We start from the raw sequence: 17,194 nt of genomic DNA, 5'->3' as shown, positions 1-17,194 counted from the left end.
AATATCATGTTACAATGTCTTTCTCCATTAAATAACTAGGCAAACGGGACGACAACGGTTATGACAATATAAATTCAGTCTTGACATATAGTACATGAAAGCCAATTAAAAGGAACTTTAAATGAAGCCCTGCAGCTTTTTATCCTCGAGCTCTGTGGTGCTGTTACACAGATGAATTTGGAAACACAGTAGACAATGGAGACACTACAAGAGAGGAGTACTTTGGTAGTAAATATCAAATCAGAATTTTTGCAAGAAACAGCCCGAGAAATAGAATCGTACATTTTAGTTGTTACCTTTCCTGTACCATCTCTCATGATTTAATTACCATTTTATTTTTAGTACCAAAAACCAATTATTACCCAGTATTTGCCTAGTTATTTCAGGGCAAAGGCACTGTAACCCAGTTTTATTTATGTCAAATTTAGGAAGTCATGAGTTTCACCACTTTCCATGCATCTGTGTTCAATCCGATTTTATTTTCCTCATATTAACATGTCTTTCATGAACCAATCGCAAAGCCCATAGGCTTTGGCAACCACACCTAGCAGCCTTTTTGATTGATCACTCATGTAATTTACCTAGTTTATAGTCTACCAATTCCACATTACCTGCATCACATACAGTATGTTTGATACACATATAATATCTTCATCAATGTGACTGAAGAGAGTGGTGTTTCACAAAGGCTTTCATAGTTACACTCACTGATGTGATGGCTGGTACAGACTGGGCTGGACTGCCTCATACATGCTCTGAGATTAACTGTCTGGTATCACACTGTGGATGGGAATTCAAATTCGCTATCAAATTCTGAGCCAACTATGTGAATTGATCTTTATTTGGAGTTACGTACTGTATATGGAATTGATGTTTTCCTATTCTATATTCCTGAAGTTGTAAAAATCTTGCTCTTGAGAACGAACCATCTAAAACTAGCTCTAACCAATCAACGATCACCATGCCACAGTGTACTATATTTGCACTTTAATGATTGTCTGTGTATGATGGAAGTAGAAAATGCTGTTGAAATATAACTACTGTAGGAACTGTAACAACTGTGCCACATCAGATGCACAGTATTCTATATGAGCTTTGTTTTTGATCATTTGGAAAATCTCTTCACCATGAGTTCTAAATACGACCAATGTTGCTCTGTCAGATTCGGACAACACCCTTATCCACCATCATAAAGTTGTAAACTGTAATCAGTTCTCCATAATATCCATGAAACACAACTGGATCAAGAGTCATTCACTGCTATGCTTCTGATGTGGCCCACCATTCCATCTCACCCTTGCCTAATCTTGCCTTACCTGTTGAAAACGTAATGTTCTTCCTTCCTGTTTTTCCCCACATCAACGTCACTCACATCCCTTTATTTTGTCAGCTGCATCACAAGAAAACCGATGCTCTCAAAGATAAATGCTACTAATCCTAATACAGGATGTGGATTTCTTTTACTCATCCAAAAGGCAGACTGACCTCTTTCTTTCCAATTCTCTCTGGATAAGAAAGAATTCAGGGGTTTTACTGAGAAAGACTCTAGCTTGCTGAGGTTCATGCTGCTATATGTTTCCATTAGTCTTCTTTTCAGCAGCACCTTCTGCCATGTTAGTAATGAGAGGGTTGTCCACAGTGGATCAGCAATAGCAAAGGGTGAAGGCTTTGGATGGTGCAAAGGGTGAAGGCTTTGGATGGTGCTCCTTGACCACAACAATAACACAATGAATGAATGATGACTGACGGAAACTGAATATTGCAAAGTGAATCAGCAAGTTGGCTATTTACGTCTTTTCCTTATCCAGGGAACTACTTATTTCAGGAAATGTTCATAGAACGATATAATCACACACCAAAATCTAAGACATCACTGACAGGTATAGCTCTCCTACCTACAATCCTTGTCTTGCTTGGTAAAATCTGTCATGGTTTAGCCATATTATATCACTTTTACATACTAGAAACAAATGTTTTTCTTAAATGTACAGTGTCAGCCACATTATTAGTTACTTATTTTTTGTATACATTCCTCATTGTTCTGACGACAATACCTACTTTTTCGTATTTAGACCTTATTTCTGAACCACCTCTGCCACACACCACATATCACATCTCCATAAATGCTGACCAGTATTATTCTATTATCATTTCAAGAAACCCAGTAAACTTGGCAGTGTTAAAACTGAACGAACAGGGCCTGTTGGACAAATTGAAAAACAAATGGTGGTACGACAAGGGCGAGTGCGGCAGCGGGGGAGGTGATTCCAAGGTCAGCCCCAGTATGAGAAACCTAGCGGGTAACCACGACAATGGGGGTAACCGGCAATGTACCTTGAAAAACACACTGGCTGCAATACCACAAATCCCCCGTCGTCCTTGGTGACGTTAGTTTGTGTAACCGTAGAACTATACTGTATTATAAATTCTTCAAAAATGTGCCGTTTACTTTCAAAGTAGTTGTATTAGCAATCCCGAAAGAACACAGTTTTGAGTATGATTTCTCAACTACTGTCTTTATAGAGCAACAATAATTGACAGGTTTGCATATCTGAGTGTTTACATTTTGCCGGTTACCCAAAGTGATATAGTAATACACATCTTGCAGTAGGGAGAAAGGACACAAAGCTAGATGGAGTATTAATGCATATCACTTTGGCAGTGACAGTTTCAAGTTGTGATTGTGTTTTTTTTGTTTATCTATCTAGATATCTATACATAATAATGGGTGTATGTTTACTATGTGCTGAATAACATAAGATAACATGGGTAATGTTATTTATGTTATTTCCCTGGTTGAAGAATCCCCGTAAACCTAGCGGTGTTGAAACTCAATGAGCAAGCCGTCTTAGACAAACTAAAGAACAAATGGTGGTACGATAAGGGAGAGTGTGGAAGCAAGGACTCCGGAAGAAAGGTCAGTCCATGTGTTGGTCCTATACTTAACACCAAGATTGAGCATTAGCACTTCTGTAAGGTCCCTCGTCCCCTCCCTAGCACTCAGCACTTTTTCTCTTTGTCTCCAATCTGCCATTTACCCAAACTGGTGTCCTTATAACTGCGATTCATGTCAGCTGTGGAACTCAGACACCTTAGTGATTAGTGTTAATTGCTGTGTCCTCACGTCCTATGGATAAGTCAACGGGCCCGTAATTAGATCTTGGCAAATGCTTGTTTCATCTAACCAAAACGTATACTTAGTTTTGGATTCTCTTCTCCAAAATCCGAGTAGCTAATGCTGATGCAGCCAATTGTGATGATAACAACAGAATTTGTATAGTATATGAAAAACATGGCTAAAAACCATAAAGTTACTGTCAGCACCAATACCATCTTTTCCAATGTCTGGGATATTCTTGAGTCACCAACGGACAAAGTATTCACTATTTGCTGACTGAATTTAATTTTGATTGATTTGTGATCTTAACTTTCACAATCGAATAAAGAGACACAAGTGTAAATGACGGTGCGGAGAGAAAGCCCTTGATACGAGACCAACTCCATATCTCGATCTTCTCTCCCAGAATCGGCCCCTCTAGTGCTGTTTTCCTCGTCTCTGTCTTTTATTTAGACAGTGTGCATGCTATTGTATAAGACCCAAGGCATGGCCTGTTGGCCACCAAACCCAGACCATGCATGTCATGGATGTGCACAACCCTCTTGTGGTGTCATGACTACTATATTATTATTATTATTATTATGGTTTGTCGGAACCAATTGCCCTCCCTTATTTGGTGCATTTATTTGAAAATGTAATGATATTTTATAGAGATACCCCTACCTATGAAGTAAACCTAAAACAATGTTGACCTTTTTTCCTCTTGCATGGTTCCACTCTATTTAGAATACACAACACCAACTACATATAATTCTGGGACTTCCTGGTTTAAGTAAAGGATAAATAAATAAGCGAGGAGATGTAGAATGGAATTCATGGTTTTTAATGCATATGTGATTTTGACTGAGTGGAAATGATGTCATGTAAAAGATACAGTATACCATAAATCCACATGAATTCACTACTTTCTGAGGATATGTTCACCCCAAGCTTGTTAGATATGCATGACTCTGCATGTTTCCGTCAGTCTTAGACACATACTGTATCAAGTTTGTTGTTGATAGGAGTCACTTAAATTAGAAAGACATGCCAGCACCTTTATAGGTGATAAAAAATAGCCTGTTGATTAATCATGAAGGCACGCTTAATGGAATGCGCCGTATAAGGTCACTATGACAGTGTAGTAGCCTTAGAGAGCAGTTGTATGTTTATCCTACCTTTTATACTTGTGTATTATGATGTGCTGTGGTGTGTCTCTTGGGCGTGATTTGATGCAGCTCACCCTGTGTCTCTGTGTCTGTAGGACAAGACCAGTGCTCTGAGCCTCAGCAATGTGGCTGGGGTGTTCTACATCTTGATTGGTGGGCTGGGGCTGGCTATGCTCGTGGCCTTGGTCGAGTTCTGTTACAAGTCCAGGATTGAGTCCAGGAGGATGAAGGTAAGTGCAGGACTACAGGCAGTGCTTGCCATAACCTTTATGCAATGACGAAGGCTCTGTAATGTAATAAGAGACAATATTCATGACTCTACCTTGGCACCCATTATTGTCTACTTATGACGCCCCCTATGACTCATACAGAGATACTGTACATCCCACTCAACTACAGGACTGAAGACTAACGCACTTTGTGGGGCACAGAGCTGCTTTAATGAAGGGTTCTATGCAGTCCTACAGCTACTAGATGACTATGATTTGAGTAATTGTGCTGAAGAGTTTGTGTGTAGGTGGAGAATATGTCACACCACTTCTTAGTTGTACAGTACTTATTCTCCCCTTGTGGTGTATTGTATCTTCTGGAAATAGAGACGTCGGTGTTAATGTTTGTGGTCTCTATCTCTGGTGACCCTTGAAAACAATCACATTTTAAACTGGCAGATGCATTTGATCATGCGAGAGTAGAAGTTCCTATTTAGATCAAAGATGCGGGTATCTTTTCATCTTATCAGAGTTAGTTCAGACTTGTATATAACTTTCATTTGCCACTTCTCATTAACCTCAGGATCTTAATGCTTAATATTAGAATGTATAATAAAAAACAACAACATTGTATTCATTTAGCAGAGCCTCTTATCCAGAGCTACTTACAGCCAGTGCAGGGTTTCCCAAACAACGCTTCGGTTTTGAATGTATTTATATATAAAAAAAACGAACATCCAATTACATCAGTTAAGAAGACGTGAAACTATGGACTTTTTTGTTGTTGTTGCATATGAGCAGCAGAAGTGATTTAATGACGGGATTATATTTGAATGTATATATGATTACATGCCTGCTTTACAGTACACGTTCAACTCTCCAGCATGAACAGCTGTTCTGTTGAAAATGTTTCCTTGTCATGTCGTGTAGACAGCAGAATCACATAACTGCTGTGTTTAAAGTATCACAGCCACAAATCGCTGCTGCGAATATACCAATTAGTCTGCATCATCCGAAGAGCATAATCCTCGGAATCCATTGAAGTGTGCTGGATTTAAATCATTTATACACAGAGGATGTAGCAGCCCACATCTAGATCATTAGCTCCAGTTTCAAGCCTACAGGGTTTCATTATGTTAAACTAATGCAAAAGAGAGTAGGCTGGGAGCTAGCGCCGCGCGGTTCTGCTTGCATTATTGTTATGGGTTCGGCCTCATATTTTGCATGCTACAATTATTGCACATGGCTCTCCACTGTGTGAAATAAACAGAGAGAAATAAGCAGAGAGAATGAGTTCATGCTCTCATCTTTCACAAGAGTTTACGAGGGAATAAAAGCAACTGAGTGACTCAGAGTACAGAAGTCAGGATTGTCTGTTTGCAAATCCCTGCTTTATACAAAGTCACTGAATCGATGATGATGACTTAGTGGCTGTTTCAAGTAATTTTGTATTGTTTTTATGCATAACCGAAGGATTGAACTCAGAAAAGGAAAATGAACCCAGTAGAGTTCAGTAGATTAACTCAGTAGAGTTCAATAGTTCAACAGATTACCTTAGTGGAGTTCAGTAGAGTTCATGCGTAACTATCATGTGTTTCTCTGTGTTGTTGTTATGTAACACAGTAGTGTAATGAAACTCTCCCATGCAGCAAATCATTGATGCGGCCATGCTGAGCTCCACCCTGAGCAGAATGACCAGGACAGGGAGCGGGGGAGAGAACGGACGGCTGGTCGCCCATGACTTCCCCAAAGCTGCCCAGACTCTCCCCTGCATGAGCCAGGCGGGCATGGGCCTGAGCACCACGGGCATGTGATCGGGCAGCCTTTCCCCAAACCCCACAAAAATGAGGAAAGGAAAAAGAGAAGGTGGGAAAGTGTTGCACTGCGGCATTTCGCTCAACCGCCACTGAACTACTGCCAAGAGGATTCACTGACTGCTCACGCTGGACTCCTGAAGATAGAAAATGCGAACAAAATAACTATCCGGATCTCTTCTGCTGCAATAAAGAGGCTGTCTTGGACTTTGATCGAGGGCATAATTTCGGGGTGTATCTAAAAAGAGAAGCTCTTCCCCCAACCCAAGAATAGTGACACTTATTGCACTATGCCAATTCAGTTTGTCTTGTTTATTTTGATATGTCAATAACAGTCATGTACAGCTATGTCGTCTGCCTTATACTGAACAGTGGTTTTGTTCCTTGAGACACAAAGATCCAAGCATTTCCAAATCCAAACATTTGGCTCACATCCACTTCGTACACCATCTATAGATGCATACAGTATACTGAATAAAAGTATTGTTGTATGTTTGCACTGGAAGGACACATCACAGGACTGGATGATTTTGTTTTGTCATTCTGTTAATGTCACTCCATTGAAATGGAATGCCTCTTACTTACAGATGTCCTCTCTAATTTGCTCAACACTTGACATGGAGAAAAATGTGACATTTTGAAATGACTATTTAGAGCTAAGTTTTTGTGCAGACATGACATATTTCCCAACCATTTTCTCTGTTGTTCATAAATGTTTTAAACCACCAGTCTGTAGGCAATCTATTAACCTGTCATTTGATACCACAGTGATATCCTTGCATTTTTAGTGCAGTGACATGACGAATCCAACTAGATTTCAAACTAAGGTGAAAGGATTAAACGGAGTACAGATAGAAGTGATTATAATTTCTACCTACTATTTCATGATGCATTTTGCCATTAATACTTCAGGGTTGAAGTATAAGCCATTGACAAAGAGATGGAAATGTTCCACTACCAATTAGCTGGTAAGTAGATGGCAGTACAACATCTAGTGGTTTAACATCTTTGACATTAATGAGATGATTAATAGAGTGGCTTTAGAACTGCAAATGAGGGGAGGTGAGAGGATGGCAGAATTAGCCAACAAATAAGGTGTGCCTTTTTATTTAACTCTACAAATCCACTAACGTTTCATTCTTTTAAACCTACTAAATTAATTTGTGGATCGTGATTTTGAAATAAGGCATATGATTGAAGACAGTTTCCCACAGCTGATCCATAGTACATCTAAGGTGAGTACCAGTACATGAATGGATTTGTGATAAACATTCCCTTTTAAGAACACTCTTAAAATGGACTCAAAATACACACTGTATCGATATCAAACACATGGTATTCTACTGTTAAGGGAAAGCATCTCATAGTCCACTGAGCAGCCATCCATCGTATCTGTTACTATCCATCACCTAATATTTTACTGTATGACTTGAGAGTAATTGTATTCTATACAATTTTCTCCCTATTTGTCATCATCTTTGGCATAGCACAATAAAAGGGAGTGTCACATAACTGAAAATGTTTTTGTACCTTAATCAATTTGTTAAAAAAAATAAAAATAATATCCACATTTGTATGATATGAAATATATGTGCAGACACCCTGATGATATTGAAATGGTGTTCCATTCAGTTGACTATTGGTTCAGACAGTTTTGTTTTAATCTATTTTCAGTCCAATTCATTTTGTGCATTTATAGTGAGATTCAATGTATGTTGTCCTTTAAATACTATTTTTGGTCTGCCACTACTTTGTTTAATTTACTTCTAAAAATGCAAGAAACAGCTACCTTATGTCTTTGTGTTCACATTTGTCTCGAGAGATAGCTTTTAGAAAAGACTAATCCAAGATGTGACTTGGATTTCAATAGGTGGGGAAATAAAACTTTGTTTAGTAACAGTGCTCTCAATAAAATAACTTTTGTAACCACATGACTGGGATTGTCTGGATTCTCTTTTCCTTTACTCAGCACTCTATGGAGGATGGATGATGAGGCTAAGAGTGAAAATGGTCTGGGGAGAGAGAAAGAAACTCTCCCCTTGGGTGCATCTCTATAGTCTATAGTGTCATTAAATCAGTGAACTGAAGATGGGTAATTGTTTTAAGAGTGCCTTTTAGAATCCTCACAAAAGGCCTGATGAAGTATCTGAAACTGGAGGTATCAAGTGGATCCCACCTCATTACCTACGTAGGAGTAAAACTTGTATTTACCCTCCCCTGATTTTCCTACAGGTGAGTACCAGTACATGAATGTGTGTTTGGTGTTGAGTACATAGATCTTGGTCTCAATGGTCTTCTTTTCACATGGCCTGCTGTGCTGGGAGACTCTTCCTGTTGGCCCAAAGTGGGGTATTGATCATAATAAATGCCACATTTGTTCTCACTTTAATTTCCCCCACGGAGCTGACCTTTCCAGGCAAGGCGCTGTCGGAGAAACCCCAGCCCATTTTCACTCGATATCAAACACAGGAAACATCCTGAGGCATTTTTTTGTGGTTTTAAAAGAAAGACAAAAAGGTTCAGACTTGATCCAATTTCAGGGCTAGCTGAAACCTACTGGGCCTCAAATGGCAGTGTTTTAGATTTTATCTGTCTGTTTCCCTCTGTTCCCTCTGTTCCTTTCTTTCTGTTATTTTCTCTGAGTGAAAGTTTTTACTCTTCAAAGAGCCAAAATGTCCAATGCATCAAACATATAAGACGGGGTTCCTCAACTGGCTACTGATAATTAATTTTTTATTGTTGTAGATAATGGACTGTAAAAACACCAGCATATCCAAGTGATTATAATTTTGGAAATCTGTTCTAAAGTATCCCCACACATAACAGAGAGATATACACTGAGTATGACACTGACACTGACCAGGTGAATCCAGGTGAAAGCTATGATCCCTTATTGATGTCACTTGTTAAATCTCTTTGTCAGTGTAGAGGTTAAAGAAGGATTTTTAAACTTGGAGACAACTGAGACATGGATTGTGTATGTGTGCCATTCAGAGGGTGAATTGGCAAGACAAAATATTTAAGCGCCTTTGAACAGGGTATGGTAGTAGTTGCCTGGCGCATCAGTTTGAGTCAGGAACTGCAACGCTGCTGGGTTTTTCATGCTCAACAGTTTCCTGTGTGTATAAAGAATGGTCCACCACCCAAAGGATATCCAGTGAACTTGACAAAAACTGTGGGATGCATTGGAGTCAACATGAGCCAGCATACCTGGGTAAAGCTTTCAACACCTTGAAGATTCCATGCCCTGACGAATTGAGGCTCTTCTGAGGGCAAAAGGGGGCTTGTTTGGGCTTCTTGCTGTGAATTTGCAATCTACAAATGATCCGCTCAAGCTGAATCTAGTTGATTATCCCTGGTCCAGGACCTTTTGTTCTTTCTGTTGTGAACTGGAGGCACCAGACAGCATAACACAACACTAATAACTGCACTGGCATCAGGAGGGGAGACACACGCTAAAAAAGAGCTGGCAATTAGTTGAGAAGCCCATAATTGTGAGTTAATGGGTCATTACGTTATATTGTTCCCTCATTAAAACTTTCTGGGGAAGTCTTGTAGTGTCACAGGGCTAAGTCACTAGTTCAATCTGATCTTGGTACTTGTTAAATATTTTAATACAATTTTTCTGCTGATTTAGATTGTATTATTAGTATTATTAGCTTGTTCTCTATAAAGAGACAGTCTGATGATGTTGCTCCACTAGTTGGTTCATAAGTGAATCATCAACATTGATCCAGTATCTAACCTGATCAAATGCAACCTCTAATGTTTTATATATTGCAGTTTCCTGCATGTCAATGTTCCATAGGCCTACATACAGTACCAGTACAATTCATACAGTATCTGCACATGCCTTCGGTACAAGAATGGTTTAGTAGATCTTCCCCACACTGTAAAAAATGTTATTCAGATGAATATCTAATTCAATGAGCTTACTATATCTCTGCACAAAGATAGCAGACACATCATCTGCACAGCATTGCAGCACTACAGGATGAAATGGATTCTAAAATAACTTTATCACAATGTCTGAGAGCGAAATATAGAAATGGAAGAGTTTCAAGTAAAACCATATTGACCCTCCCGGATGTTCCAGCAGCTGTCCACTGATAAGGCACTCCAGCATCCCCAGTGGGCTCCTGAGTGGCGCAGCGGTCTAAGGCACTGCACCTCAGTGCAAGAGGCATCACAACAGTCCCTGGTTTGAATCCAGGCTGTATCTGTCACGCCCTGGCCATAGTTTACTTTGCATGTTTCTATGTTTTGATTGGTCAGGGTGTGATCTGAGTGGGCATTCTATGATGGATGTCTTGTTTGTCTATTTCTGTGTTTGGCCTGATATGGTTCTCAATCAGGGGCAGGTGTTAGTCATTGTCTCTGATTGGGAACCATATTTAGGTAGCCTGGGTTTCACTGTGTGTTTGTGGGTGATTGTTCCGGTCTTTATGTTTTGCACCAGATATGGCTGTTTTCGGTTTTCGTACGTTTGTTATTTTGTTAGTTTATCGTGTATAGTTTCCGTATTAAATAAAATGAATCATAACTAGCTGCATTTTGGTCCGCTCCTCCTTCCCACAACGAAAGCCGTGACAGAATCACCCACTACAACAGGACCAAGCGGCGTGGTAACAGGCAAAAGCAACAGCAGGAGCAACAAAAGAAGGAATGGACATGGGAGGACGAATTAGACGGAGAAGGACCCTGGGCTCAGCCTGGAGAATATCGGCGCCCCAAGGAAGAACTGGTGGCGAAGAAAGCGGAGAGGCGCCGGTATGAGGAGGCAGCACGGCGAAGCGGATGGAAGCCCGAGAGTCAGCCCCAAAAATGTATTGGGGGGGAGGCTCAGGGAGAGTGTGGCACAGTCAGGAGTCAGACCTGAGCCCACTCTCCCTGTTTATTGTGAGGAGCCAAGGAGGAGACCAGAACCAGAGCCGGTGTTGAAGGTGAGCGAAACAGAGACTGCGAAGGAGTTAATGGGGAAATTGGAGGAGAGAGTAATGAGGGAGTTGCTGTGTTGGTGCTTTAAATATGGAATTCGCCCGACTGAGCGTGTCGGGGATTTGATGACACCTGAGTCAGCGCTCCATACTCGTCCTGAGGTGTGTGCTAGTCGGCTGGTGAAGTTGGTGCCAGCCTCACGCACCAGGCCTCCTGTGCACTTCCCTAGCCTTGCATGTCCTGTGCCAGCACTGCTCTCAAGATCTCCAGTACGCCTTCACGGTCTAGCCCATCCTGTGCCACCTCCACACACCAGCCCTCCGATGGCAGCTCCCCGCACAAGGCTTCCTGTGCGTGTCCTCGGCCCAGTACCACCAGTGCCAGCACCACTCATCTGGCCTACAGTGCGCCTCGCCTCTCCAGCACTGCCGGAGCCTTCCTCCTCTCCTGCGCTGCCGGAGTCTCCCGCCTGTTCAGCGCAGTCAGAGCCTTCCTCCTCTACAGCGCTGAGAGTCTCCCGCCTGTTCAGCGCAGCCAGAGCCTTCCTCCTCTCCTGCGCTGCTGGAGTCTCCCGCCTGTTTAGCGCTGCTAGCGCCTTCCCCCTCTACAGCGTTGCCGGAGTCTCCTGCCTGTTTAGCGCAGCCAGAGCTGCCAGCCTGCATGGAGCAGCCTGAGCTGCCAGTCTGCATGAAGCTGCCAGTCTGCATGGAGCAGCCATAGTTGTCAGTCTGCATGGAGCAGCCAGAGCTGTCAGTCTGCAAGGAGCAGCCAGAGCTGTCAGTCTTCATGGAACAGCCAGAGCTGCCAGTCTGCATGGAGCAGCCGGAGCTGCCAGTCTGCATGGAGCTGCCAGTCTGCAAGGAGCTGCCAGTCTGCAAGGAGCTGCCAGTCTGCAAGGAGTTGTCAGTCTGCAAGGAGCTGCCAGTCTGCAAGGAGCTGCCAGAGCTGCCAGTCAGCATGGAGCAGCCAGAGCCGCCAATCAGCATGGAGCAGCCAGAGCCGCCAGTCAGCATGGAGCAGCCAGAGCCGCCAGTCAGCATGGAGCAGCCAGAGCCGCCAGTCAGCATGGAGCAGCCAGAGCCGCCAGTCAGCATGGAGCAGCTAGAGCCGCCAGTCAGCATGAAGCAACCAGAGCTGCCAGTCAGCATGGAGCAGCCAGAGCCGTCAGTCTGCCAGGATCCGCCAGTCAGCCAGACTCTTCCAGATCCGCCAGTCAGCCAGACTCTTCCAGATCCGCCAGACTCTTCCAGATCCGCCAGTCAACCAGACTCTTCCAGATCTGCCAGTCAGCCAGACTCTTCCAGATCTGCCAGTCAACCAGACTCTTCCAGATCCGCCAGTCAGCCAGACTCTTCCAGATCCGCCAGTCAGCCAGACTCTTCCAGATCCGCCAGTCAGCCAGACTCTTCCAGATCCGCCAGTCTGCCAGACTCTTCCAGATCCGCCAGTCAGCCAGACTCTTCCAGATCCGCCAGTCAGCCAGACTCTTCCAGATCCGCCAGTCAATAACATAATCCCGAAAGTAGAGAGGAGCGACTGGGCCGCTCCGATTGTTGTAGTCCCAAAGAAAGACAAGACCGTCAGAATGTGCGGTGACTACAAGGTCACAGTAAATCACTGCATACTACCAGAGGAATATCCACTACCAAACGCTGAAGATCTGTTTGCCACTCTAGCTGGTGGGAAGGTTTTCAGTAAGCTGGACCTGGCATTCGCTTATCAGCAACTGAAGCTGGATCCGGAGTCAGAACAGTATCTGACCATCAATACACACAAGGGGCTATTCAGATTCAATCGCTTGGCCTATGGAATCTCGACAGCTCCAGCGATATTCCAACAAACAATGGATCAGATCTTGGACAGTATAGACCATGTTGTGTGCTTCATGGACGACATCCTCGTGTCAGCACCAACCATTGGAGCGCACCTTGTAGTGCTGGTCAAAGTGATGTCAAGACTGGAGAAATACGGAGTGAGAATGAAATGCAGCAAGTGTGAGTTCCTCCAGGACTCGGATACAAGATTGATGCAGAAGGCCTGCACTCAACCAACTGCAAGGTGGAAGCAATCGTAAACGCACCAGCACCCACAAATATCTCAGAGCTGAGGTCATTTTGGGGGCTCCTGAACTATTACGGAAAGTTTGTGGCAAACTTGTCCACATTGTTGCATCCGCTTCACCAACTGCTGCAGGCCGATACAAAGTGGAATTGGTCCCCACAATGCGAAGAAGCATTCAAGACTTGCAAACAGCGCCTGCTAAACAGCAAGTGGCTTGCCCACTATAACACAGAGATGAAGCTGAGACTCGCGTGTGATGCATCTCCATACGGAGTAGGAGCCGTTATCTCACATGTTCTACCGTCAGGGGAAGAACACCCTATTGCATTTGCATCATGGACTCTGTCACCAAAGTGAGATAAATTATGCTCAAATTGAGAAGGAAGCCCTGAGCATAATATTCGGAGTGAAGAAGTTTCACAAATACCTCCAGGGAAGGAAGTTCCAACTGCTGACAGATCACAAGCCTCTGTTGGCCATCCTTGGACCAAAATCAGCTATACCAACCCTTGCTGCACTTCGAATGCAACGTTGGGCTCTGATATTGTTAGCCTACGACTACGAGATTGAGTACAGACGATCCAGTGATCACGCAAATGCCGATGCACTATCGAGACTATCGTGCAATAGTGGCTCTGACAGTGAAGATGATAGAGCAGTCTTCCAGATCTCTCTCATTGATGAACTGCCCATATCTGCTTCTCACATAGCAGAGGAAACAAGGAAAGACCCAGTGCTTTCCAAAGTCTTGGACTTAACATTATCAAATCAAATCAAATGTATTTATATAGCCCTTCGTACATCAGCTGATATCTCAAAGTGCTGTACAGAAACCCAGCCTAAAACCACAAACAGCAAGCAATGCAGGTGTAGAAGCACGGTGGCTAGGAAAAACTCCCCAGAAATGCCAAAACCTAGGAAGAAACCTAGAGAGGAACCAGGCTATGTGGGGTGGCCAGTCCTCTTCTGGCTGTGCCTGGTGGAGATTATAACAGAACATGGCCAAGATGTTCAAATGTTCATAAATGACCAGCATGGTCAAATAATAATAAGGCAGAACAGTTGAAACTGGAGCAGCAGTACGGCCAGGTGGACTGGGGACAGCAAGGAGTCATCATGTCAGGTAGTCCTGAGGCATGGTCCTAGGGCTCAGGTCCTCCGAGAGAGAGAGAGAAAGAGAGAATTAGAGAGAGCACACTTAAATTCACACGGGACACCGAATAGGACAGGAGAAGTACTCCAGATATAACAAACTGACCCGAGCCCCCCGACACATAAACTACTGCAGCATAAATACTGGAGGCTGAGACAGGAGGGGTCAGGAGACACTGTGACACCCCCGGACAGGGCCAAACAGGAAGGATATAACCCCACCCACTTTGCCAAAGCACAGCTCCCACACCACTAGAGGGATATCTTCAACCACCAACTTACCATCCTGAGACGAGGCTGAGTATAGCCCACAAAGATCTTCGCCACGGCACAACCCAAGGGGGGGGGGGACGCCGCCAACCCGGACAGGATGATCACATCAGTGACTCAACCCACTCAGGTGAGTCACTGGTTTATTTAGTGCTTTATCCGGGTAGCCGCAAAGTAGAGCATTGCAGTAGTCTAACCTAGAAGTGACAAAACCATGGATGAATTTTTCTGCATCATTTTTGGACAGAAAGTTTCTGATTTTTGCAATGTTACGTAGATGGAAAGAAGCTGTCCTTGAAAAGGTCTTGATATGTTCTTCAAAAGAGAGATCAGGGTCCAAAGTAACGCCGAGGTCCTTCACAGTTTTATTTGAGACGACTGTACAACCATTAAGATTAATTGTCAGATTCAACAGAAGATCTCTTTGTTTCTTGGGACCAAGCATCTCTGTTTTGTCCGAGTTTAAAAGTAAAAAGTTTGCAGCCATGCACTTTCTTATGTCTGAAACACATGCTTCTAGCGAGGGAAATTTTGGGGCTTCACCATGTTTCATTGAAATGTACAGCTGTGTGTCATCTGCATAGCAGTGAAAGTTAACATTATGTTTTCGAATGACATCCCCAAGAGGTAAAATATATAGTGAAAACAATAGTTGTCCTAAAACGGAACCTTGAGGAGCAACGAAATTTACAGTTGATTTGTCAGAGGACAAACCATTCACAGAGACAAACTGATATCTTTCCAACAGATAAGATCTAAACCAGGCCAGAACTTGTCCGGGTAGACCAATTTGGTTTCCAATCTCTCCAAAAGAATGTGGTGATCGATGGTATCCAAAGCAGCACTTAGGTCTAGGAGCATGAGGACAGATGCAGAGCCTCGGTCTGATGCCATTAAAAGGTCATTTACCACCTTCACAAGTGCAGTCTCAGTGGTATGATGGGGTCTAAAACCAGACTGAAGCATTTCATATACATTGTTTGTCTTCAGGAAGGCAGTGAGTTGCTGCGCAACAGCCTTTTCTAAAATTTTTGAGAGGAATGGAAGATTCGATATAGGCCGAGAGTTTTTTTATATTTTCTGGGTCAAGGTTTGGCTTTTTCAAGAGATTCTTTATTACTGCCACTTTTAGTGAGTTTGGTACACATCCGGTGGATAGAGAGCCGTTTATTATGTTCAACATAGGAGGGCCAAGCACAGGAAGCAGCTCTTTCAGTAGTTTAATTGGAATAGGGTCCAGTATGCAGCTTGAAGGTTTAGAGGCCATGATTATTTTCATCATTGTGTCAAGAGATATAGTACTAAAACACTTGAGTGTCTCTCTTGATCCTAGGTCCTGGCAGAGTTGTGCAGACTCCGGACAACTGAGCTTTGAAGGAATACGCAGATTTAAAGAGGAGTCCGTAATTTGCTTTCTAATAATCATGATCTTTTCCTCAAAAAAAGTTCATGAATTTATCACTGCTGAAGTGAAAGCCATCCTCTCTTGGGGAATGCTGCTTTTTAGTTAGCTTTGCGACAGTATCAAAAAGGAATTTCAGATTGTTCTTATTTTCCTCAATTAAGTTAGAAAAATAGGATGATCGAGTAGCAGTAAGGGCTCTTCGGTACTGCACGGTACCGTCTTTCCAAGCTAGTCGAAAGACTTCCAGTTTGGTGTGGCGCCATTTCCGTTCCAATTTTCTGGACACCTGCTTCAGAGCTCGGGTATTTTCTGTGTACCAGGGAGCTAGTTTCTTATGAGAAATGTTTTTAGTTTTTAGGGGTGCAACTGCATCTAGTGTATTGCGCAAGGTTAAATTGAGTTCCTCAGTTATGTGGTTAACTGATTTTTGTCCTCTGGCGTCCATGGGTAGACAGAGGGAATCTGGAAGGACATCAAGGAATCTTTATGTTGTCTGTGAATTTATAGCATGACTTCTGATGTTCCTTGGTTGGGGTCTGAGCAGATTATTTGTTGCAATTGCAAACGTAATAAAATGGTGGTCCGATAGTCCAGGATTATGAGGAAAAACATTAAGATCCACAACATTTATTCCATGGGACAAAACTAGGTCCAGAGTATGACTGTGACAGTGAGTGGGTCCAGAGACATGTTGGACAAATCCCACTGAGTCGATGATGACTCCGAAAGCCTTTTGGAGTGGGTCTGTGGACCTTCCATGTGAATATTAAAGTCACCAAAGATTAGAATATTATCTGCTATGACTACAAGGTCTGATAGGAATTCAGGGAACTCAATGAGGAACGCTGTATATGGCCCAGGAGGCCTGTAAACAGTAGCTATAAAAAGTGATTGAGTAGGCTGCATAGATTTCATGACTAGAAGCTCAAAAGACAAAAACGTTTTGTTTTTTTTGTAAATTCAAATTTGCTATCGTAAATGTTAGCAACACCTCTGCTTTTGCGGGATGCATGGGGAATATGGTCACTAGTGTAGCCAGGAGGTGAGGCCTCATTTAACACAGTAAATTCATCAGGCTT

The 17,194-nt window shown here is 42.9% G+C and overlaps 1 protein-coding gene across 2 annotated transcripts in view; it reads left to right on the top strand.

Annotated features, from left to right (window-relative positions):
• The window catches only part of LOC135548736 (glutamate receptor 1-like), a 90,858-nt gene extending 82,638 nt beyond the window's left edge, over positions 1-8,220 (top strand). The window contains exons 14-16 of one of the 2 annotated variants that reach the window (XM_064978617.1): positions 2,158-2,272; positions 4,362-4,496; positions 6,125-8,220. In XM_064978617.1, coding sequence (XP_064834689.1) covers positions 2,158-2,272; positions 4,362-4,496; positions 6,125-6,289 — 415 coding nt within the window. In that variant the 3' untranslated portion in view covers positions 6,290-8,220. Of the gene's footprint in view, positions 1-2,157; positions 2,273-2,802; positions 2,918-4,361; positions 4,518-6,124 lie in introns of both variants that reach the window. The other variant, XM_064978618.1, reaches the window with a different exon arrangement.
• The last annotated feature ends 8,974 nt before the right edge of the window (positions 8,221-17,194 follow it).

Source organism: Oncorhynchus masou, chromosome 11, assembly GCF_036934945.1.
Source record: "Oncorhynchus masou masou isolate Uvic2021 chromosome 11, UVic_Omas_1.1, whole genome shotgun sequence".
In the NCBI taxonomy this organism is placed as follows: Eukaryota; Metazoa; Chordata; class Actinopteri; order Salmoniformes; family Salmonidae; genus Oncorhynchus; species Oncorhynchus masou.
The sequence above is the reverse complement of the archived record's forward strand: the minus strand, read 5'-3'. Positions and strand labels throughout refer to the sequence as shown.